The 26,465-nt window shown below is 34.0% G+C and overlaps 1 protein-coding gene across 5 annotated transcripts in view; it reads right to left on the bottom strand.

Annotated features, from left to right (window-relative positions):
- Positions 1–26,210, bottom strand: part of LOC106874541 (tyrosine-protein phosphatase 10D) — a 76,611-nt gene extending 50,401 nt beyond the window's left edge. For 3 of the 5 annotated variants that reach the window (XM_089358536.1, XM_089358539.1, XM_052971110.2), the window contains exons 1-8: positions 26,075–26,173; positions 19,928–20,324; positions 18,040–18,294; positions 14,169–14,417; positions 9,328–9,516; positions 5,172–5,258; positions 4,398–4,585; positions 1,741–1,942 (exon numbers count right to left, since the gene is read on the bottom strand). In XM_089358536.1, the coding sequence (XP_089214662.1) occupies positions 1,741–1,942; positions 4,398–4,585; positions 5,172–5,258; positions 9,328–9,516; positions 14,169–14,417; positions 18,040–18,294; positions 19,928–20,267 (1,510 nt within the window). In that variant the 5' untranslated portion in view covers positions 20,268–20,324; positions 26,075–26,173. Of the gene's footprint in view, positions 1–1,740; positions 1,943–4,397; positions 4,586–5,171; positions 5,259–9,327; positions 9,517–14,168; positions 14,418–18,039; positions 18,295–19,927; positions 20,325–26,074 lie in introns of all 5 variants that reach the window. The other 2 variants (XM_089358540.1, XM_089358538.1) reach the window with 2 other exon arrangements.
- Between the last annotated feature and the right edge of the window lie 255 nt (positions 26,211–26,465).

Raw genomic sequence — 26,465 nt, 5'->3', positions numbered from 1 at the left:
GTCAAATCATCCAACCCATGCCAGCATGGTCAATGGACGTTAAATGATGACGATAATGATGATGATAATAGTATTGATATATATTGCTATATTTGGGAATGGTCGTATTTTACCCAATTAACCATATGCACTATATAACTGGTCTTCACTTCAGCCTTATTACTACTCTTATTTTGTTTTAGTGTCCTTTGTCTAAAATCTTATCACATATATTGTGATCTCTTCAGTGACCCTCCATCCCATGCATCTCCTCTTGTTTTGTTTAGTCCATTTTGTCTTGTGTTGTGTTTGTGGAGTGTGTGTGGTGTGTGCATGTCTATGTGTTTAGTATGTATGATTTGTGTGCATATGTATGGGTTGGCTTACTACACTGTTTGTACCCATGTGTAGTAAGCAAACCCATATGCACACACACAAAACACATATACTAAACACATAAACATGCGCACACATGCACGCATACACATTCACAGATATAGATACAAACTCATGCACAGATAAGTAAATACACTACAGAAAAACAGAGTGGACTAAACAGAACAAGAAGAGACACATGGGATGGAGAGTCACTGAAGAGGTCACAGGATGTGTGACAAAAGATTTTAGACACACGACACTAAAATAAAATAAGTATAGTAATAAAGCTGAAGTGGAAACCAATTATGTAGAGTGTATGGTTAGTGGACAAAAATATGACTTTCCCCAAGTATAACAACATGTGTTTCAACACAATTTCACATCAGAAATCTTGCAATATAAATACAAACACACATACACACACATGCACACACACACACACACACACACACACACACACACACACACACACACACACACCACAGGCTACTCGTATACATGCATATATATGTACACACACACAAACACACATGCACACATATATACATATGTATATATATGCATGTATATATTTATATGCATATATATATATATATATATATATATATATATATATATATATATGTATGTATGTATCATCCTCATCATCATCATCATTATCATTTAATGTGTGTTGTCCATGCTGGCATGGGTTGGATGGTTTGACTGGGCTAGCACACTGGAAGGCTGCACTAGACTCCGGTAGGATTTGGCATGGTTTTCTACAGCTGGATGCCCTTCATAATACCAATGACTCTGAGAGTGTAACTAGTGCTTCTACGTGCCACCAGCACGGGTGCCATTTGCATGACACTGAGGTGCATTTACGTGCCACTGGCACGTCACCAATCATTGCCTCTGTGAGGCTCAAAGTTTGAAGATCATGCTTCACCACCTCATCCCATGTCTCCCTGGATCTACCTCTACCACAGGTTCACTCCACAGTTAGAGATCATCACTTCTTTACACAGCTGTCCTTGTCCATGTGCATCACATGACCATACCATACCTTATTTTTTCTAATATATAATATCTGTACATCACCTCCAAACCTTCTAAAATATGTGTTGTGTGTGTGTGTGTGTGTGTGTGTGTGTGTGTGTGTGTGTGTGTGGATGACCAGCTTCCAACAGTTTCTGTGTAACAAATTCCACTTGCAAGGTTTTGGTAAACATGAGGGCTATGGTAGGGAATACAAGCCCAAACTGTCAAGTAGTGAGATCCAACTAAGAATTATATATGTCTGTAATGCAAACTGCTGAACCATTCTGCAAGGCCTTTACTTTGTTAACCACTCAGTCATATCTCACTGTCTTAACCACATAATCTCTTCTGTCTACTTACCACTTTCTTTTGTTGCGAAGCTTATCTGACTTCTATTACCACAACCAGCAGATGTATAAGCTCGGGCTGATATTAAGTAATGTGTAAATGGAGTCAGTGAATCATCCAAAGAAAAGTGTTCTCCCAAGCTGTGGAGAGTTTTCACTTGCATATTATTACATCGTTGGGAACAAGGACAGCTGCTAGGTCTGTAAGCATTTGCCTATTAATGAGAAAAACAAGAATACATACTTTTACACTCGTTCTATGTAATTTAGAGAAAAACCACTATTAAACAATTCAATAATGATGAATGTAATTCATACCCTCTAGAAAATAAATATATCGTAAAAAACTTGTTCTAAAAATCAATAAAGTACATAAAAGAATAACTAGTAAATGGTATAAAAATGACTATGCATGTTTCGTGGTTATATTTTCAAATAAATAACTAATAAAACCAATTCAATTAATAATTCGATTAATAATCAAATTGATCTGCAATTAAATCTATTCAAAAATATAGTCACTCGTCAGGTCTAAAATAAAATATAAATAATGATAATAATAATATAAAAATCAATGTATGTATTGTAACTTATAATAAATATCAAATAAATATATAAAAAATACTTGTTTTAACAATAACTAAATAAATAAATAAATAATCGAAAAACATTTAATAATATTTCTTAAAATAAAATCGTAACTTACCTTATCGAAGAATTGCTGTTAAACTAAAATTCTAAATGTAATACGTAGAACTTAGCGTTTATAATTTTTTATTAACTGATAATAAAAAATTGATTAATTCTCTAGATGAACAAAAAATTAAATGCAGACGTAAGTTAAATTACTTATATAATAGGTTTAGCTAATTTATGTATTTATATAAACCCTATTTTATGTTACTAATCGTTGTAGTTATGATTTGTAGTAGTAGAATGTGTATAAATTAGCATGAGATTATAAAGGATATATTACATATTTAGAATAAGATTAAACTAAGATGTTTATAAAATAAATAAATTAATGAAAATAGATTAAATTATTATAATTTAGCTTCAGTTTTGTATATTATATATAATGTATTTTACATATTTTAGATTTAAGTTATTTAGACTTTAGAATTTTCAAGTAAATGATATACTACAGTTAATTTTTTTCTTATTCTCACATCTGAAATACAATATGTCATCTTAACGGTTTAAATACATATTTCTATCTCATTATTCCATAATTTTTTATTTACATTCATATCATAGGCATAGGAGTGGCTGTGTGATAAGTAGCTTGCTTACAAACCACACAGTTCTGGGTTCAGTCCCACTGCGTGGCACCTTGGGCAAGTGTTTTCTACTATAGCTTTGGACCGACCAAAGCCTTGTGAGTGAATTTGGTAGACTGAAACTGAAAGAAGCCCGTCGTATATATATATATATATATATATATATATGTATATATGTGTATGTGTATATGTTTGTGTGTCTGTGTTTGTCCCCCCAACATCGTTTGACAACCAATGCTGGTGTGTTTACGTCCCTGTAACTTAGCGGTTCAGCAAACAAGACTGATAGAATAAGTACTAGGCTTACAAAGAATAAGTCCTGGGGTCGATTTGCTCGACTAAAGGAGGTGCTCCAGCATGGCCACAGTCAAATGACTGAAACAAGTAAAAGAGTAAAGAGTATACACACACACACACACACACACACACACACACACACACACACACACACACATACACATATATATTGAGAAAAAGGAGGCAGTCAGAATTTTGGATAATTCTTTATAAATACTTTTGTTAACCGTACTCTTCAAGACAAAAATTAAAACCGTATTAAATTAACCGTTTTGGTTTTAAGTTTTGTTTTGAAGAGTTTGGTTAACAAACAAAAGCATTTATAAAGAATTATCCAAAGTTCTGACTACCCTCTTTTTCTCAACATACAATATATGTACACTACTTCAAACACTCTATACATACATGCATACATACATACATACATACATACATACATACATACATACATACATATATAGATATATATCATCATCATCATCACCATCATCATTTAATGTCCATGCTGGCATGGGTCGGACGGTTTGACTGGGCTGGCACGCTGGAAGGCTACACCAGACTCAAGTCTAATTTGGCATGGTTTTCTACAGCTGGATGCCCTTCCTAATGCCAACCACTCTGAGAGTGTAATGGGTGCTTTTATGTGCAAGCAGCATGGGTGCCATTTGCGTGGCACCAGGGTGCATTTACATGCCATCTGCGTGGGTACCAATTCGTGTGACACTGGTATCTGCCACAGCTGCAACTTTGGTCTTTTTCTCAAGCATGACATAATGCCAAAGGTCTTGGTCATTGTCTCTGTGAGGCCCAACACTTGTTAATGCAATGCTGTCCTATAAGCAAAAATGTTTTGGAGAAATAAAAAAGATGTGTTTATTACAGATAAAACACTGTTAATCATAGGTCTGTTTCATCAGAGCTGTCACAGGGATTAAACAACAGCCATAAGGTACAGTATCATGTTTTGTCAGGTAATAAAATACGGAACAAAATTTGAACTAATGATCAGCAGTTTAAACCAGCCCTGCCACTTCCGAAGCTTATTGTTTATGAAATACAGAAATATGTAAGACTGAAATGCATGGGTCTTTACCTGTGAACAGTTATAACATCTTATGTTATATGTATTCAGTGGATTTTTATTCTTTGGTATCTTTTTATCTTTGTAAATCTCAACAATATACCCGAGGATGTCTCCCTTAAAAATCTGTGGGCGACTTAAGGAAATACTGACATTAAAAGCTGTTATAGTATTTATGATGATGTTTACAGCACCAGGAACTGAAAAAAAAAGAAAAAGGGGTAGTGAGATAAAGAAAGAGAAAAAGACACTACTACTACTGTCTCTCCCATCTGTAAGAAATTGAAAAGTATACTCAGATGTTTCTTGGGACAAGATATAATAATCAGACAGCAGTATCCATTAAGATGATCCAAGTGTTAGCAACTTCTGCTTAACATTTCAGGGACAACTTCCTCCCAACTCCTTTTTGTGTATGACTGACTACTCTGCTATTTTTAATTCTCATCCATCTGGAGAGCATAAGCTTGAAACATAAAAGACTTATTCATTTTTCCTGAGCGTCAAACTAAAATACTTGTCTGTTGTTCATACACCTGCTTTCGTCTTTTGTTTTTCTATAAATTTCACACACACACACACTTATAGAAAAGAATGTTGTATTAAATTTGTGATAGTATCAGTAGAGAATATTTAGGATAAAGTGCCTCACCTACAGGTATGTAAATTATGACATTTGACCAATAATTTAGCATTTGTAGCTCTGTAGAACATAGTCTAAAATAATTTGATGATATCAAATGCATGAAATACATATTAAAATACAAATGATTAAAATAGACTTACCTTTAGATGGAGTTGTAACATGTATGTTACTTTTTGGACTGGTTCCAATATAATTAATAGCATATACATCAACTGTGTACTGGGTACCTTAGAGGAAAAATGATTTTGTAGTATGATAAACATAGAATACTGCAAAGAATTTAAGAATTCAAAATACTTTATCAACATATAATCATTTAATCCATATCAAAACTTCAGTCCAAGCATTCTTTTAAATATTTTATGGACTTCAATTTGATTTAATATATTTTCAATGAAACTTGCTATATTTTGTTTATTCTGTGTTCAACTAAATAGCCACATCTGAGTATTGTATTGTTCAACTAAATATCCACATCTACAAATACAATACCCAGATGTGGCTATTTAGTTAAACATAGTTTGATGTATATATTATTTATATAAAACATATATCATTTAACACAGACAGACAGACACACAGACACACACACACACACACAGACACACACACACACACACACACACATTAGCTTGTTCATGTCCACTTACACGATTTTGATTTCAGCTCAGCAGCTCAATTTGTATTTAGTTGCTAATAAAATATTATTTATAATCATTAATATCATTAATTCTTATTTAACATTTTAAAAAACAATACTTCCTAGACAGTGAAAAATCTACATTAACAGCACTTCAAATCTTTGAGAGTGCTATTATTTACTGTGCTTGTATTTGTGGACCGTGGGAATGTTGACTTACTAGTGTGAATATGCTAGTGGTAGCTTGAGTCAACTTGAATCAATTGAAAAATTACACAGGTCAGCAAGAGAAAGTATTTTCTCTGTTGTCAAACAGGGGATTTTTGATCATAGAATCTGAAAATGACATCCATTTATTACCATGTTAAGATTTTAAGATACTGGATCTATAGAATTTCATTATTTCAATAAAACAGCTTACTAGGCATATCATACAAACATACATAGAAATTGGTTTTTCTTCAAAACCAGAACGTTTTCTTAAAACCCTACTTAAAAACTAATAAAAATCTTAATATTTCTACAGACAAATCGTATCATCATTTATGCATAATTTCTCATGAATTTGCTTTTGGATGATTTTTCTTGAGACTTGAACCTCAGTCAACTCATGAGCCAAGTTCCAGCAATAGTCTGCCATCATATGCAAGTCTCATCTGCTTTAACACCTTTGTTCCATTGATTTTTATGTCATGATGGACTATTGATGTAGCAGCTATTTCAGTGCCTATATTTGTTGCAATAACAAACTGTGTTCCTTGCATGTTCAGAGCCTCTACATGGTCACTTAACCGGCTTCTGCCAAATCATCTTCAAATCTTACCATACTGTCTTTAAAAAATATATGAGTAGCAGTAAAAAAGATGGGTTAATACAGGATTAGTAAATAGGAATATTTATTTGAAATTGGAGCCATTACAATAATGCTGCCTATTGTGGTACACTTACAAGTGATTATTTCACATAATTATATTTGATAATGTTAGAGGAAAATTGTTAATATTTGAGAATGGGAATTGTTACACTTTTAGTATAGGTTTCAGAGATCAAAGATTGATGGAAGATTTAGAGAAGGCAAGGATCTTGAAAAAAAGTGTGGTTAAAGAGTGTTCAATAAATACATTATGAATTTGAAAACAAAACTTCAGAAGACCTTGAAGTTTGAAGAACATTTGTTATTTTAATAGAATATAATTTGAATTACTTTGTTAGTAGGATATAAAGTAGGATAATGTTAGAGAGTAGGATTATGTTTGACATACAAATAGAATGCATACAAAAAAAATCAGCAAAAACAGTAAATCCATGTAATTTCAATTAACCTGAAGTACGATTCCAAGGTGGACATTAGTGTATAATACTTATATATGGAATTTAACCTCTTCTGCTATACTAACGTCTAAATTATATTGTAAGCTAAAGTAGTGCAATTAAAAAAGAAATTGATTTAAGTACATCATTTAAGAGAGAGAGACTAGTAGGTGCTATTTGTAATTTGAGTAAGTGATGGAGTCATGACTTGAATCATGTCAGTGGACCTGTTTCTCTTTCTGTTGCAAATCAAAGTTTATAATGTCCAATATTATTTTACATTGAAATTATTAACAATAAATTCATAAATAATGATTAGATGTCTAGATATTGCAAAATTTAGTTAAGGGTGTGCAATGTTACTCTGATATATTAAAATACTCTGACATATTAAAATATGGCTTCTGGAATACAGCTCCTTGCATATTGGTTTACTACAGTTATTTTAACTTACAATGTTAGAAGTAGACACTTTGAGGTTGATGTTCATGGTTAACAATTTGAGTGAGTGGAGCAGCTGCAGCAATTTCATGAATGATGAATCTACTGTTAAACTAATAAGTAGGTTGGGACAATAGTTTAGACATTATGTGATGTTTTACTGTTTTCTTTCTTAAGATATAGACTGCTGTTACATGCTTTATTAAACTTAAAGTACAGAAAGGCAAAACAGACATGAAATGAATTTGAACTCCAAACTATGTCTGACGAAATCAGCTTCTGGAGTATGTTGTCAAGAATACCATTTTTTGTCCATAAACTATTGTATAATTGTCAAACTTGAAGCGTGATTGCACAGTGTCAGATTAAAAGCTTTTATATTGAATTTGAAACAGACAGATTAGTTTGATTATATTTTAATTAAATTGAAATGAGCAATTGCATCTGTGAAAAATGAATTAGAAATTGAAGATAATGCTGCTGTAGCTGCTTTTAATGAGGATAAGAATAATTATGACTTGTTTTTCAACAGCAAACACATGAACAACATCATCAAGCTAATCAAGAGAGCCTCTACAATTAGCTGTCAAATATTCCTTAAACCTCACCCTGTTATTTTAAAAAAGGAAATACACATTAGATAATGTGGTCACATATGGTACATCTTTAGTTTTATCTAGTTAAGCAATAATGGATAAGCAATAACCATTTAATTCAAGTGACTGATATCATATTAAGTAACATAAAATATACTATGCCAGTACTTACTATACAATATTAAAGCAGTCTATAACAAATTACTAAAAAGACCAAAATCATCCAGAATTCCTCTAGTCTTGACATTTTTAGTTGCAAGCATGAATTTTAAGTATATAAAACTTGTAAGTTCCATTTGTGCTGAGAAAACTAGTGAATCTTCAATGTTACTGTAACTTACAATAAATTATTGTTTTGGTCTTAAAGTTAGACAGTTTTTCACATGGGTTTTAAAGACTTTCTTAGTCAGTGATTTCAAATTTCAGTGAGGGTAAGCAGTTCCCCATATTTGATTTAGATACACATAATGGATATCAAGATAACTACAACAAATTTCTTTATACTCAAAGATCATGCCAATAAAATATTGTCTCCTCTCAACCATTGTCAGGGCATCTAAATGATTCCATAAATGTTCAAAATGATTCCATAAATGTTCTAATCCTTTTGTCACCATATTTATAATGAAACACACTGTCTATGTATTTATATTAATTTTGAAAATAGCATAAAGTTTCAAAGGACTTTGTAAAATAACTACATTTAATTCTATATCAAGCTAGTGTTTATAAAAATAAAAGATTGTTGTATAAAATTATGATAAAAGGTCTTAATCTAAATATGAGCTTCCCAAAAATTTAGTTTTCTATCAATGAACCTGAGGTGCTCATTGGAAGGTTGGTGTGAAAATGGTTAAATTTCATACAAAGCAATTAGATTCTTTTACTATATAGAAGAAACAACACTGAAGCTGAAACATTCGTAGTTATTGATGCAATAAGAGTAGGGGAAATAAAATAGCAGTTGATGCTATATAAACGATTTCTTACATAAAAAAAAGTGATAAATCTAGAGGTAAGATGAGTGAAAAGTATAGTCAATTAACTCAAATACATGCCTGATAATTATTTCAATGTATCCCCCCACCACCCTTCAGACTGTTGACTGACCCACCAAACATAGCCCCAACAGTATTTGAATTCAAATTAAATACTGTAAGTGAGCTATCATTTCTGCTAAAGAAAACGAAAAGAAAGATTATAAAAAAGAAACAGGCTAAGTTAGTTATTAAAGAAATTATTAATAGGGATTTCAGAAATGTCCAAACAAAGGGAAATGAGAACTGAAAAGGTCACTAAAATAGTTACCTGGTAAAAAGTCGTTTATTATGTAATAAGTCATGTTTGTGGTTGTATTTGTGCAATTATGCATATATGGATTCTCAATAGTAACAATGATTTGATACGAATTTACTTTTGAATCTTTTGGTTTCTGCCAGTAGATATGTATATCACTTTGGTTAACTATATGAGATAAATCGCTCACTGCATTAGGTTCTGCAATATGTTAAAGGAAAGTGTTAATACTCTGTACATATAATATGCAAGCAGACGATGTCTATATATATTTCTCACTCTCTCTGTGTCTTTCTCACTATCTATCTATTCATCTATCTGTATGTATAAACAAATAACCCTAGTACATACATATAAATGTATAAGTGTGTGAGTCTGTATGTGTGAGTATTTGTGTGGTTGTATAGTGAATGTACCCATAAAAAGGTAAAGAACCTCCTTCAGTCATGAATGAACATGAGATTGCACCTAGAAATTTCCCCTTTGAGGCATAAGTCTGGGCAAGGTTATTTATGAAAGACTAGCAGCTGTCCATGCATACCAATCTCTCCTCTCCACACCACCAATGTTATCCAAGGGAGAACAAAGGCTGACACAGCTTGGCACCAATGACATAGTAACTCATTTCTACAGTTGAGTGAACTGGAGTAACATGAAATAAAGTGTTTTGCTCAAAAACATGACACACAGCCTGGTCAAAATGAAAACATATATGTCTATATACATTTTGTAATTTAAGTTAGGTGTAAAGTGAAACAATTGTAGGGGATGTTGATTAATGAATAAATTAATTTATATGTATTGAATTTCTCCCTTTTCAAACTTAATAATAATATTTGATATTTTAAAATATATTTATTGAAGAAACATCTCTTCAAAATATAACATATTAAACCAGGGTATCTTGGATGTAACTATACCTATAAGGGGTTTTAATATTCTCATAGTGTCTATATATATATATATATATATATATATATATATATATATAAGGGTGGGTTAAAGAATGGAGTTGATAAGATCCGAGTGATGTATGTTTCATAGCGAGTGGAACCTTGGAAGTGGTAAATGTTCAAGTGAGGTGCATACCACAGGCTACTTGTCAGGCTAAGGATATCTTGATTGAATGAAAGTTCACATTGTTGCAAAGAGATACTTTTTAACACATGGAAGAATTGCATACCTGGCAATCCTGGTTTCCTACTATGAAATTTAAAAAGAACTTGTTTCAGTTTATCATACTTCAATACAAAAAAATCCTCTCTGTCTCTCTCTCTCTCTCTCTCTCTCTCTCTCTCTCTCTCTCTCTCTCTCTCTCTCTCTCTCTCTCTCTCTCTCTCTCTCTCTCTCTCTCTCTCTCTCTCTCTCTCTCTCTCTCTCTCTCTCTCTCTCTCTCTCTCTCTCTCTCTCTCTCTCTCTCTCTCTCTCTCTCTCTCTCTCTCTCTCTCTCTCTAGATCGTTGCCAGTGCCCCTGAACTGGCTCTTGTGCGGGGGCCGTCGTAGGATTTTAGAGCAAGATTGTTGCCGGTGCCCCTGGACTGGCTCATGTGCGGGCGACACATGAAATTTTTTCGAGCGAGATCGTTGCCTGTACCCCTGGACTGGCTCTTGTGTGGGTGACACATGAGATGCACCATTTGAGCGTGACCGTTGCCAGTGCCGCCTGGCTGGATTTTGTGGGATTTTCGAGCGAGATCATTGCCAATGCCCCTGGACTGGCTCTTGTGCGGGTGGCACATGAAATGCACCATTTTGAGCGTGGCCGTTGCCAGTACCGCCTGACTGGCTTTCGTGCAGGTGACACGTAAAAGCACCCACTACACTCTCTGAGTGGTTGGCGTTAGGAAGGGCATCCAGCTGTAGAAACTCTGCCAAATCAGATTGGAGACTGGTGTAGCCATCTGGTTTCACCAGTCCTCAGTCAAATCGTCCAACCCATGCTAGCATGGAAAGCGGACGTTAAACGACGACGACGTATAGATAGATAGATAGGTAAATAGATAGATAAATAGATAGATAGATAGATAGATAGATAATCTCAGTGCGTGTGTGTGTGCATGCACACATGTGTATTTGTGTATCATTAACACTTGCACTTCTTTGAAAATCACTCAGCTACAGATAGTGATTGTGCCATCACTTCCAGAGAGTCTGCAGGGTTTTCCCATTTGCAGATGTGTAGAATAAGATAGATGTTACTTGAAAAACAGATAAAAGATTAGTGACTGGAAAAATAATACGTCAGTAATATCTTTGTCCAGCCCATGCTAGCAGAGAAAACGGATTTGGATCAGGTGATGAAAGTTATGGAGAGGGTCATAGCCCAACTAATTAGGAAGAGAGTTAGTTTAGATGGAGTTAGTCTAGATGAGAGTTTGTCCCAGGGAGAAGCACCACTGGTGCAATATTCCTGGAAAGGTAGCTGCAGTCGAAGTACCTAGTCATAAAGAAACCTCTGTACTTGGCTTTTGTTGACATGACAAAAGCGTTCGATTGAGTTCCTTATCTGATGGTCAATGCAGAAACTAAGGATAAATGAATTGTTGGTGAGAGCTGTACAAGCCATGTACAGGGATGCTGTCAGTAAGGTAAAGGTTTGGCAAAGAGTAGAGTGATGAATTCAGAGTACAGGCAGGGGTTCACCAAGGACAGTCCTCAGTTCCCTCTTGTTAATTGTAGTCCGCCAGGCTATACTAGAAGAATTTAAGTTGAAAGCTCCTCTATGCTGATGACTTTGTTCTTATTGTCGGTTCACTACTAGAACAAAAGAAGAAATTTCAGGTGTGGAAGCAAGGTCTAGAATCAAAGGGCTTTAGAGTTAATTTAGCAAAAATCAAAGTCTTAGTAAGTAGTAAAGTGAGTAAGTTACAAATACCTTCAGGTACATGGCCCTGCTCAATATGTAGTAAAGGCATAGGTATAAACTCCATAAGATGTATTTGGACACATAAAAAGTGCAGCAATATCAGAGGAAGATTAACAGAGAAAATAGTCTTTGTGTGTGACAGATGCACAGGTACAACAACCATCAAAAATTTAAAGAAAATAGACTCTATTAAATACCAGTGGTTGATGGCTTCTATTATCTAGGTGAACAAGTTAGTAGTGGAGGTGGATGCTCAGAGAGCATAGCTGTTAGAATAAGAATAGTCTGGGCAAAGTTCAGAGAGCTTCTACCTCTGTTGGCAACAAAGGGTCTCTCTCGCAGAGTGAACAGCTGTGCTACATGGTAGTGAAACATAGGTTGTGACCACCAAGGATGTGCAAAGGCTTGAAAGAAATGAAGGTAGTATGCTTTGCTGGATGTCCAATGTCAGTTGCATGAGTGATAGTGTAAATGTCTTGAGAAAAAAACTGAGCATAATAGTTGTCAGATGTGTTGTGTAAGAGTGATGAATGCACTGGTATGGTCATGTGATGTATATGGATGAGGACAGCTGTGTAAAGAAGTGCTGATCTCTAACTGGAGGGAACCTGTTGAAGAGGTAGATCCAGGAAGACATGGGATGAGGTGGTGAAGCATGATATTCGAATATTAAACCTCACAGAGGCAATGACTAGAACCAACACCTTTGGCAATATGCTGTGCAATATGCTGTGCTTCAGAAAACTTGTCAAGCCAAGTGAAATTGCAGTTGTGGCTGTTGCTGGTGTCATGTAAAGGGCACCTGTAAAATCATAATTCATGGCCATTGTTGGTAGCATGATCTTTGAATGTTGGACCTCACAGAGGTGAGGGATGAGGTAGAGAAGTATGATCTTCGAATGTTGGGTCTCATGGAGACAATGACAATTGAGCCTGACTTTGGTGATGTGCTGTGCTTGAGAAGACTAGTCAAGCCAAGTGAAATTGTAGTCATGGCCATTGTCACTGTCATGTAAATGGTACTTGAGCTAGTGACACATAAAATGCACCCATTACACTCTTGGCATTATGAAGGGCAGCCAGCCATAGAAACCAAGCCAAGTCAGACTGGAACCTGGTGCAGCTCTCCAGACTACCAGTCCCAGTCAAACTGTCTAACCCATACCAGCATGGAAAGTGGACATTAAATAATGATGATGATGGTTGGCATTAGGAAGGGCATCCAAGTGTAAAAACTTTGCCAGATCAGATTGAGCCTGGTGCAGCCTCTGGCCCACCAGTCCTCAGTCAAACCATCCAACCCATGCCAGCATGGAAAGCAGATGTTAAACGATGATGATGATGATGATGATGATATCTATCTATATATATATATATTTATATATATATATAGTTAGTGTCCATATTTTCCTTTTAAAAGTTAAATAAACGTGTGTACTCTACTAGAAGTTTTGAGTTTTCCTTTAGTTTAACAGTTTTATGCTGAACTCAACACACACACACATACATATATGCACACACATACATATATGCGCACACACACATACATACATATATATATATATATATATATATATATATATATATATATATATATATATATATATATATATAAATATATGCATATATATATATACACATTCATATATGTATGTATGTGTGTGTGTGTGTATGTATGTCTGTGTGTGTGTGAGTGTGTTGCTCCAGCAAAGGCTATGATATGATTATGTTGACAGTTCACAGTTGACAAGCTGCTCTGTAGTCCAGGGCTTTTAAAGATATGTAGGAAAATCCCTTACTTTAAAAACAGGTAAGGGTTAGTGACAGGATAAGCATCTAGCTATAAGACAATGTCTTAGTAATATGTCATCATCTAACCTATGCTAGCAGGGTAAATCAAACATTAAAAAATGAAATAATGAATGTACAGACAACGTCTTTAGCTATTACATTATTGAATCAGAATAATATAAAATAAGAAAAGTACCTCGAAGATGGATGGTAATTAACTCTTTTTTACTTCTCCATACATCCACTTGTCTCCATATCGTTAAATTGTAATTAAAATGTATTTTTAAACCTGCTTTTTCTATCACGCAATTTTCTGAAGTTTTGCTTTTAGTTATTTCCCAATCCAGGTCATTTTTCAAAGAATTACAATCTTGATTCTTTTGAAAAATTTTAATTTCAACTAAAGTTGGTTTTTCTATGACATCAACTTTTGGCATCCTGGGTACTGAAATAATGGAGAAAGACAAAAGAAAAAAGTTTGTTTTAAAAATTAGGAATAATTAGTTTTCAAACTGTTAATCTCTTATACATACTATATTTTCTTTCTGTTTATCTGTTTTGTAATTGTACTTCGTTTCATTTAAAAATCATAAATAAATGGACTTTGAAGAAATATAACTCATTTATTAATTAACTGTTCTGTTCCTTTATGTTATTGTTGTTGTTTTCCTAAAGATTGCTTTTTTTTTAACTCTACAATTCATGAGATACAAGTTGTAGACATGGATACATATATTACAATGAAAAATGTGGACACATGCATGTTAATATTCTTAAGTTATTACAACTGGAAAAGTACAGAACAAAAGTTCTACAGTAGAATTTGCCAAATCATCACCTCTAAATGAAACTAAAAAGTACTTGAAATTAAAACTCCTAAAATATTGCAGCTGTGAATAATATTTTAAAAATTTACTACATTTTATTAAAACAAAAATTATAAAAATATTGCTGAGTTTTTCCAAAGATAAGCCCATCTAATTTTAAGCCTACTCTTTTCATGTATAGCTCCAGTAAGTTTTATTATTTTCAAAGAAAAAATTATTTAAGCAAAATTACTTAAGTCCATAGGCTTATTTTTGGAATAGTCAATGCATCCACTGTAAGGCAGGAAGAGCTACCTGCCTTTGTTAGGGCAAAGTTAGTTTGTTAGTTGTAAATGATGCAAAATAAAGCCAGCAATTCAGCTACTGCTCTTGTCAACTTGCCTGAAAATAAAAAAACCTGAATCTTGCTACTCTGAAGATCCAAACATACTATCCGAAAGCAAAAGACCTTGTCAATTTACCCTAAGAAATAATAATCTAAATTCTGCTACTCCTAATATTGAATTAAAGTCTAAAGCAAACAAAAAACTTATCAAAACTTCAAAAGTTCTTACAATTTTGGCCGTTGTAATGCTTTGCTTTCATTTGTTTAATAAAAATTCCTCCTTGTATAATGGTTTTGCTTTCATTTTGTGAAAGATAACTATCATGCAGAAAATGCCAGTTTCAAAATCCTGTTTTCTGATTAGGTGAAAACGATTAAACTTTAAACTTCAGTAACATTTTTCTGCAATATGCATGTATGTATGTGTGTGTGTGTGTGTGTGTGTGCATGCATGCGTGTGTGTGTATGTATGTATGCATGTATATGTACATATGAATGTATGTATGTATGTATGTATGTATGTATGTATGTATGTATGTATATATATATACATACTTTTTTTCTACTGAATATTTTCGCATATAACTAACATGGATAGATTCCTGTCGTCGAGATCTATCATATAAGCTAAAATAAAGTGTAGATTTATTAAAAAAACAAAAAACAAAGGACTCAAAGTCGATTTCGGGTGTTATGTGACCTCACATATTTGGCTCAAACTCTTTTTTGCTACTGAACCAATTTTCAAAATTTTTAGCTTGAAATGTCACTTACGATGTAGCCAATCTAAAAATGTAAAAAACTGAGTTAGTGACAAAGCCTAGAAATAGTCTTGAGTGAGTAAATGTTGACCTTAAGAATGTCATTCCACACACTACTGTGTGTGAATGATATTTTTTGAAAAGATTAGCACCATGACACTCGTCTTAATGAATTCTATCACATGAAATAATTAAAAAAATTTTTAGGTTTTGAATTTGATTTTAGGCGTCACCACTGTTTTTGGCACATTAGCCCCAGTAGCTTTTTTATTAATTTTTTTTTTTTTTCCTATAATTGGTATCATCAGATTCCTCTAGTGGAGATCTATCAAATAAGTTAAATTTAAATATAGTTTGCTTTTGAAATAAGAATAATATTTGGAGTCCAAGTTGATTTCAGGCGTTAATCACCTTTTCCTTTCACCGGTTTTTACCTCAATCCTTCTTTTTTTACTGAATATTTTTGCATATAAGTAACATGGATAAATTCCTCTCACCAAGATCTATCATATAAGCTAAAATAAAAAATATATTTAAAAAAAAAAATATAGTTGGACTCAAAATCGATTTCAGGCGTTACTCTTCCATTTTTGATGTCACATATTTTACTGAAACTTTTCTCTACCAAAGCAATTTTCAAATTTTGTAGATGAAAATTAGCTTAGGATGTGACCAATCTAAAAATGTAAACATCATCTAGTTTGGTTAAAAACTGAGTTAGTGACAAAGCCTACATGCACACACATACATGTGTGTATACATACATAATACACACACACACACACACACACAAACATACATGCATGCATTCATACATACACAACACATGTATGTATGGCTACATACAAGCATACACACATACACACATACATACACACATACATACACACATGCATGCATACTTACATACATACCTGCATGCAGGCATACATGCATACACACATACATACTTGCATATATACGCATACATGCGTACATATATCCATACATACATGCATGTATGCATGGATACATACATACATTCATGCATATACACATATATGCGTACATAGATATATATATAAACACACACACAAACATACATGCACACATATAAATACATACATGTGTGCATGCATACATATATACATGCATGCATACATATATACATACATACATGCATGCATACATGCATTCATACATACATGCATACATATATATATACATGCATGCATATATAAATACATACATGTGAGCATGCATACATATATACATGCATGCATGCATACATATATACATGCATGCATACATACATATATACATACATACATGCATGCATACGTACATGCATACATACATACATACATACATACATGCATACATACATACATGCATACATACATACATGCATACATACATACATGTCTTTTTCTTCATAGAATGTTGATAATTTTGGAACAGACAGAATTGAAGGAAAATTTCAGCATTTACATACAAAATAATAACTGTTTCAAAGGAATTCTATCTTGTGAAAACGTCTTATAGTAGCCAACGGTTTAAGCTGTTTTCCAGTAAATTCTTTGAGGAGTAAATATGCATTTGAAGCTGTTATTTTTTAGAGATATTTCTTTGTGTGTGTAGTTGAACTTTATATACCTTGACCATTGTTAACAGTTTAAAATAGATTTTTATGAATCCACAGCTAGAATTTTTCCGACATGTGGTTCCCCTAACAGTTACAGCTATTACAAGAGAGATAATCATTTTGTCATATTTCAAACCAAGAATAGAAATTTGAAATTGAAATTAAGAATGTTTAAGGAAAAAAAAAGCAAATATAGAGTTTCTTTTTGTTCATTGTTTCATACTCATTTTCTGTATACTCGTCACAGATAACTTCATTCATTTTTGTTTTTTTGAATTCAAATTTACTTAATTTTCGAACTGTAGGAATACTTGTCTTACAGTTGAGCAGCCTGCCAAGTATTAACCATTGATTTACAATCAGTTGTCAGTCAGGTGCACTAAGGCAATTGCTATGCATAACATGATGGCAGTAGTAAGGTTTAGATTCATGATCCTACAGACCATTAGTCCAACACCTTAACATCACAGCCATCATGCCCCATCAAAACACATTAACAACATAAACAGTAACAATAATTAAGTACTTACCAGTAAAATTAGTTGTATTTATTGATTGACTGAATTTATTATTACCATAGAAACTTTTTACTGTTATATTATAACGGCACCCACTACATGTGAGGTTTGTAATCGTTGTACTGGTAGTGTTAACTACAAAATCATTATACTTCTGGTCACTGGAGTCTATGCTGACCGTAAATTGTTTAATATTTTCTGTTGCGTTCCATGACACACTTATACTTGTTTCAGTTGCATTAGTTACATGTAGTGCAAATAGTTTTCCTGCAATGAAAGAAGTTTTAAAAAATGGGTAAAAAGTAAAAAATGAAACAGATTATTTATTACTAACTGTTTTATAATCATATTGCTTTTGTAGTTTTCTGTTGTTTGGCTCTAGGTCAGCCCAAATATCAATCAAAGTTTTCCAGCCATGACAATCCTATCTTTTTCAATATCTAGCTTAATGTGTACTCCCATTTTTAAAGCAGAAGGTGTGACTGGAGGGAATTTTGCAGCTATTTCTAGCCAGTAAAATGGCTGTATCCACAGAGAATTGTAGGCTTTATATGACTATTTATTAGAAGTAGATATATAGACATATTGGGGTGTTTCTCAATGTCTTCTCCAGGTAGGCATAATGTTTTTATTTAATACAAATTACTACCAGAACTAGAGAAGAAATTTCAGATATGGGAGCAAACTCTAGAATCAAAGGACCTAAGAGTGAATCTAACAAAAACCAAAGTTCTTAGTAAGTAGGAAAACAGACAAATTACAAATCCCTTCAGGTAGATGGCCCTGCTTGATCTGTGGAAGAAGTGTAGGTAGAAACTCCATAAGATGTATCCGGTGTAAGCTATGGACACATAACAGGTGCAGTAATATCAGGGGAAGGTTAACAGGAAAAATAGTTTTTCTGTGTGGAAGGTGCACAGTTACAATAAACACTAAAAATGTACAGTAAACAGACTCCATCAAATGGAAACTAGAAGCAGTCAATAGCATTTGTTACCTAGGTGACCAAGTCAGTAGCAGGGGTGGATGCTTCAAGAGCATAACTGCTAGAATAAGAATAGTCTAGACAAAGTTCATAGAGCTCCTACCTGTGCTGGTAACAAAGGGCCTCCCTCTCAGAGTGAAAGGTAGACTGTATGATGCCTGTGTGTGAACAACCATGCTACGTGGCTGTCGAACATGGGCTGTGATTGCTAAGGACATGCATAGGCTTGTAAGAAATGAAGCTAGTATGCTCTGCTGGATGTGTAATGTCAGTGTGCATGCACAACAGTGTAAGTGTTCTGAGAGAAAAGTTGGGCATAAGAGGCATCAGATGTAGTGTGCAAGAGAGACGACTGCACTGGTATGGTCATGTGATGTGTATGGATGAGGACAGCTATGTAAAGAAGTGCCACACTCTAATGATGAAGGGAACCTATAAAAGGGGTAGACCCAGGAAGACATGGGGTAAGGTGATGAAGTATAATCTTTGAATGTTGAGCCTCATGGAGGGAATGGCAAGTGACTGAAACCTTTGGTAATATGCTGTGCTTGAGAAATCCCATCAAGCCAAGTAAGATCATAGTCATTGCCAATGCCAGTGCTGAGAAGCAGATTAATGCTGTACCAAGATAAAAGATATATCAAAATGAAATCACATCCTTTCACTACCAGAAGGTTGATAACCAGAGAATCTTCTTAACAACTGCTATTAACAAGATATCCACTAACTGGATCCATAAGGGGAATCGATCTAATATATCCATAATATATTGGAAAATAGAGAAAAGGTAATGGAAAGCAAAAAATAAATAAAGCTTCACGGAGAACTCAAAAGATACAAAAATTTCATTGAAGAGCTCTTAATAAAATAAAACAAAAACATGTCATTCACATTTTAAAGCATCAGATAGCTTACTTTCGACAGCTTTTGTTGTTGAAGGCTGTACTGAACTGAGCTTAGTGATCTGATTTTGTTTTTCAGTAGGAAGTAAATCTTGATTCTCTTTTGTCATAGACATGTCATTCATATATATGTTGTTTTCTTCCAATGATGATGTTGCCTTTGTGAAAAATCTTTCTTTGTTTATTGCTTCCTCATTCATTGTTTCTCCTATCGATGGATCCTTATTGAGTGTTGTTGGTACAATCATATTTGACTGAGAATCTGTGTTTATGTCTGTAATCTGTGAATTTTCTGTTTTTTGTATCATGTTTGTCTTAGACTGCAAGTTTAGAGTATTATCATCTTGCTCCATTGGTTCAACACTTGAGGGTAATACTTTTGGTATGTTCGAAATTTCTGTTGGTGGATCCTAATGAGTTAACAAAAGAAGAAAATTGTTAATGAAGTGTTTAGAAACTTAATGAATAAATCATATTTAAAATTAATTTTTTTTTTTTTTTGTGCTTAAATATGCTTTTATGCAGGTATATATGAACGTATGCCTTTATTTATCTGAATGTATTTAAAAGTGTATATGTGTGCATATGTATACAACGTATTTTCGAAGGTGGTTATTCTTTTTTATTAGTCATTTATAACCAGTGAGACTCCACTCTGAAGATTTCTTAGACTTCTTTTGTGTGATCATGCAACAATGCTTGGGAAAAGAGAACATCAATGCTGTCAGAAGATGGTACAATCATCAGCCACCTTATCAATTGATGTGAGGAATTATAAAGCAAGATGTATTGCACCACATGATCTCAAGACCATTCTCTAACAACACAACTCTAATCCTATGCTCTTCTCCCATCGTACCACCAAAGACAAGAGCATGCATCAAATGACTCAAGAGGGACAAGGCACCTGGTAAGGACAACATCTCTGCTGGCATTCTTCAGGATGGTGGAGAGCCCATCATGACAATGTGCACCAAGCTGTTCAACAGATACTTTGAAGAAAGCAATGTCCCAACAGCTGGAAGAATGCAATAGTGGTTTTGCTTTACAAGAAAGATAGCAAAAAGGATGGGCATGTGGTGTAGTGGTTAAGAGCACGGGCTACTAACCCCAAGATTCTGAGTTCGATTCCAGGCAGTGACCAGAATAATAATAATAATAATAATAATAATAATAATAATAATAAAGATCAGTAAATATAAAGACTTGCTTATAGAAATTGAAAAAATGTGGCACCTCAAGGCGACTACCATACGAGTGATTGTAGGATCTCTAGGAATGATAAAAAAAAGGTACTGAAACCTATTTGAAAATGATACTAGGCTTACCATTCCTACAGGAAGTGCAAAAAATCGTGTTAACTGGAACGACTCATATACTGAGAAGAGCATTATCGCTGTGAAAGCAACATCCATTCATGAATTTTTTTTTTTTTTAAATACATGTTTTACCTGTGAATTTGCATGTGTAAACTGGGAATGCATACAACGAGTTTCTCTGCCCTAGGTGTACGGAAAACACTCGGTGAGAAATGGAAGAAAATTTGAAGAAAGAAGAAAAAACAACAACAACAACAACATAATAATAATAATAATAATAATAATAATAATATATGGGTACAGAACATCACAAAAACGTTAACCACAATGAGAAACGAAAACGTAAAGACGAAGACAGAAAACAAACTTTTTCAAAAAAAAAAAACAAAAAAAAACAGAGAAACGAGACATGCAACATAAAGAATATTTCCCTTCTTCAGTTGTCGTTCCCTCTCTCTCACTCCTCTTCCTTGACCTTCTCATCACTGGCACGTAAGGGAAAGGGATTCTTTCTTTCTATTTCCTGACTTCCCATAGAGAAGACGTGATTTTTTTGTCTCTCATTCACATCTAACTAGCATTCAAAGTAATAATTTTTCTATCGTCTTGGCCTAACAGCCCTTACCGTTTGTGTCCACTGTCTTGTCTTGTTTTTACTGTCTTGTCTTGTTTTTACTGTCTTTTACTGTCTTGTTCTCACTGTCCTGTTCTTGTTTACACTTTCACCCTCCGCAAAAAATTCCAAATTCTATTTTATTTGCTTTGCGGGAAGGACTGTTCCAACGAAGTTACGTATTGTCCTTGCCTTCGAAATTCAGAGTAGATGGAACAGGGACAACTGAAGAAGGGAAATATTCTTTATGTTGCATGTCTCATTTCTCTGTTTTTCTAGATAAAACTAGAACTGAGCTCGGAAACAAACTTGACAATTTTTCAATATTTTATGACATGCTATGGGAAAAATATGGAATCGATGCAGCAATCTGAATCCAGAGATCCAGGAATATATCTGTTGATCCCCAACAACATTATAGAATGCTTTATAACAAAATTATTGGCACATTAGCTGACCAAATAAAAACATGATATTCATCCTTAGAAGAGTTTAAGCTAAGTTGACTATTGCAAACGATTTCCTGTGGATTCTTTAAAAACAACTTATGCCAGATTTTTTGATGTAATTCGATTACAAAGTGAGCTAAATGTGATGTATCTAATTATAGATTTTAAAAAGTGAAGTGTAAGTCATTTAATGAGTTGTATTTACATCAGTGATCTTGTTGAAGCTATGCCAGAACTCTTCAATCTTTGCAAGTTTGATTTTGACAATTCCGTCTACAACTGCTTTTGTAGAAGGATTCTTTTCTGCATTGACTAAAATCAAAACGTACCAAAGAAATGCAGCAGGAGAAAAAAGACTGTCTGGGTTAGTACTAATGTCAATTGAAAAAGATTTATTACAACAATTGATGAAAAGAGATTTCTATGAAAATGTGATAAATATATTTGTCCAGAAAGATCGAAGAATTGAATTAATTTATAAATGAGGTAAGTAAATAACATTTTCGAACGTTAAAAAAAAAATGTATTATAGGGCATTCTTTCGTTTTAGACCGTGAAGTTGTCTAAAACAAATCAGCTGCTTTATCAGGCTGCTTGCCAATTTCCAGAAAATAATTGACACTCACTCTAGCAGCCTGTTCTGATATTTACTCAACTCAGTACATTGAAAGACAATGACGCGCGCATACACACACATTGAAACATACACGCATAAATATAAACAAACACACACACACACATTGAAAGATGTGTGTGTGTGTGTTTATGTATAAATCATTTTGTATAAATAATTTTTTTTTACATTCTTTCAAGTAATTTACATTTCTTCGTTTCTCCTTGCATGTTGGGATATTTCACATCTTTGCTACTCCTAACAAATGAAAAGGGATGCTAGGTTTTTGTTTAGTGTTTTTACGAATTTTTACAATGTTGAATTTTTGCTGTCTTTCATTGTATGTGTATTTCATTTTTGTGTTTGGTTTGCAGGATTCTTTATGTGAATTCATGTGCTGAAGCATGTTTTATTGTGTCAGGAGGGAGTTACTCTGTTCTAATGCCTTATTAATTAAAACACTCACCGGTTCAATTTCCACTCATTTACTTATTTTTTCTAAAATTTTCGTTGCTTCTTGCAACCTCTTCAATAGTTGTTGACTGTCAATTGTCGGAACTGCATTCTTTTTGTTTGTTTGTTTGTTTGTTTGTGTGCATATGTGTGCAGCTCCGATAACAGACAGAGACAACAATTGAAGAGGTTGTAAGAAGCAACGAACATTTTTGATAAAATGAATAAGTAAATGAGTGGAAATCTAAACTGGTGAGTGTGTTAATTAATAAGGCATTTAAACAGAATGGCTCTCCCCAGACTGAATGATATATATATATATATATATATATATATATATATATATATATATATATATATATATATATATATATATATATATATATACACATACACACACATGCAGGGTGCGGTAAATAAAATTTTGTCTAAATTACGCAAAAATTAAAATAACACTGACATCTCATTTTAACAGATATATTTACCAAAATTACATAAAAGTATCTTGAAATACTAAAGAGTAAATTTATTCAATAAGATCTCCATTGGCTTCAACCACAGCCTCCAGACGACTTCGGAATTTCCTTCAACTCTTCTGGATGATCTCCTTGTTTAAGTTGGTGTATGCTGCTGTAATCCTTGCTTTCAGTCCATCTTTGATGTTACAAGGAGTTTTGTTGATGTCTCACTCAACTGTGCCCCACACATAATAATCAAGGGGTTTGCAGTCTGGGGAGTTAGGTGGCCAGATGTTAGGGGTGATGTTGTCACAGAAATTGTCTATCAGCCATGACTGTATTCTCCTACTTGTGTGGCATGATGCAGAATCCTGTTGCCAGACATAGGGTCTTCCAGCAGCCACTCTCTTGACCCAGGGTAGCACTACCTCCTGCAGGCACTTGAGATGTAGGCCTCCGTTTTGAGTGTGAGGCTGTGTAGGAAGATAAATGGCGGCATAACGTTGCCATCACTAGTGATCACTCAAAAAACCATGATGTTGACTGGATGTTTGACTTTTATCACCCTTGGTTCATGTTTTGGAGAAATGGCAAGCCACCGGTTGTTCTGTGTTCACCATCTTATCCTGGCAAAACTTTTTCTCATCTGAGAAAAACTAAAGCATGTTTATACAATTCTATATTTAAGAGATGAGGAATTATTTACATTATTTACATATGCCCACGGGCATATGGCGTAGTGGTTAAGAGCGCGGGCTACTAACCCCAAGGTTCCGAGTTCGATTCACGGCAGCGACCTGATTAATAATAGTAATAATAATAGTAACATCGTTAGGAATGAGAACCCAGGTTCGAAATTTCCCCAAGACACCTGACGAAGGCTGGAGGGTATATCAGCCGAAACGTTGTATTAACAACAAACAAGATGAGGAGAAATATCTGTCAAATGTAAATAATGTAAATAATGTAAAGCATGTTTGGTTGAAAGGGATGCTTGAGTTTGTTCAAAATCTTTGGGGTGTGGTTTTTCCTCTTGTCCTTGATGGCTTGGGATAAAAATTGGCCCTTTCTTATCTTGTGTGAGGAATACCAAATGTCTTCATGCACCACCTACCTGATAAGAAAATTAGACACTCCCATGTTCCTGGTAATGGACCTGATTGACTTAGTGGGATAGTTGTCAATCATGGCCTGGATCTTACCAACAAATTCAGTTCTTTTCTTAGAACGATCAGAGTGAGTTTTCTTAGCTGTTGTACTCTTGTAATCACCATTAAACTCATCCAACTCTTTCTGAATCCTCTGCACTGTCCCCAGATTGATACCCAAACATTCTGAAATGTTCATATTGGAGCTTTCAGCATGAATGCCAAGCACTACGGCATATCTTTTCCAAATTTCTAGCAGAGGGAATTGCGTTATGGTGCTGTTTTTCTCAAATACAGTGCCCAACTGACCCTAATATACTGTGTATTTGACAAAATCCAAAACAAACAATGTGCATGCACATAATTATAAATATAAAATGGTAATAATTTACCCATCGCACACTGTATATACACACACACATGCAAACACACACACACATGCTTATGTTTATATATGCACAGGTGTGTTTGTATATATCTATATATGCATGTATATATGCATATATATATATATATATAACATATATATATATATATATATATATATATATATAACATATACATATATATTGTTACGCCGCACGCGAGGCCTCCGCGAAGAAAATCCGCGCGCGCGACGACGAACGCCCAGTGAATCAGGAGTCCACCAAGCCTGTCGAGCAGTGAAATGATAACAATGAAAAGAAATAACTCAGATCATACGTTGCGTAGTCAAACTAATTTTTTTTTTCAAAACAAAACAACAATCAATAACAATAGTTCTTGCTTTTAAAATAACACATTTAACATTTAACAACAAAGTTTCCAAACATTTAACATTACAAAGTTTCCTTTTCTGTTCAACTATTTAACATCACAAAGTTTTTCAATCATTTCACATCACAAAGTTTGTTTATCAAGAGTCATTTAAGTTATTTTGCTTCTTTTGTTTTTCTTTTCTTTTCCTTTCTTTTAACAACACAGTTAACAACAGAGTTCTTTCTTTTTCTTTCTTTTCTTCACAAAAACATTTAACAACACAGAGTTCGTTTTTTTTTTCCTCTTTTCTTTATAAAACATTTGACAACGCAAGTACACTTTCTTTAAGAAATATAAACAAACATTTACCGCCACTAATTTCTTTTTACTTTGGCCAACGCTAGCCAAATGCAAGTTCCCACTACATCAGTTTGCCAGCCGCAACAGTTCCATCTCTCTGTCCCTCTCTCTCACTGACTCTATCCATTCTGTTAACAGCCTCTCTCTCTCAGTCTCTATCACCGACTGCTCTGTCCATCTGGCTTCCTTCTGTCCATTTCAGCCCCTGTCACCCAACTGACTCACTCACTGCCTTTACACCGACTGGGGTTCCAAATATTTAACCCTTATGTTATATCTATGTATAAATATAAACGTTTCATAATCTCACTGGATACCAGTTGTAAGCTTTTAAGTGTTGTGTAGTTTGTCCAGTTGTTCTTGCTTTCGTGATATTTCACATAGCTTCTAAGTACTTTAT

The sequence above is a fragment of the Octopus bimaculoides genome, chromosome 10, assembly GCF_046866305.1.
Source record: "Octopus bimaculoides isolate indiv1 chromosome 10, ASM4686630v1, whole genome shotgun sequence".
In the NCBI taxonomy this organism is placed as follows: domain Eukaryota; kingdom Metazoa; phylum Mollusca; class Cephalopoda; order Octopoda; family Octopodidae; genus Octopus; species Octopus bimaculoides.
Note: the sequence above shows the minus strand (reverse complement) of the source record. Positions and strands in the feature narration are given on the sequence as shown.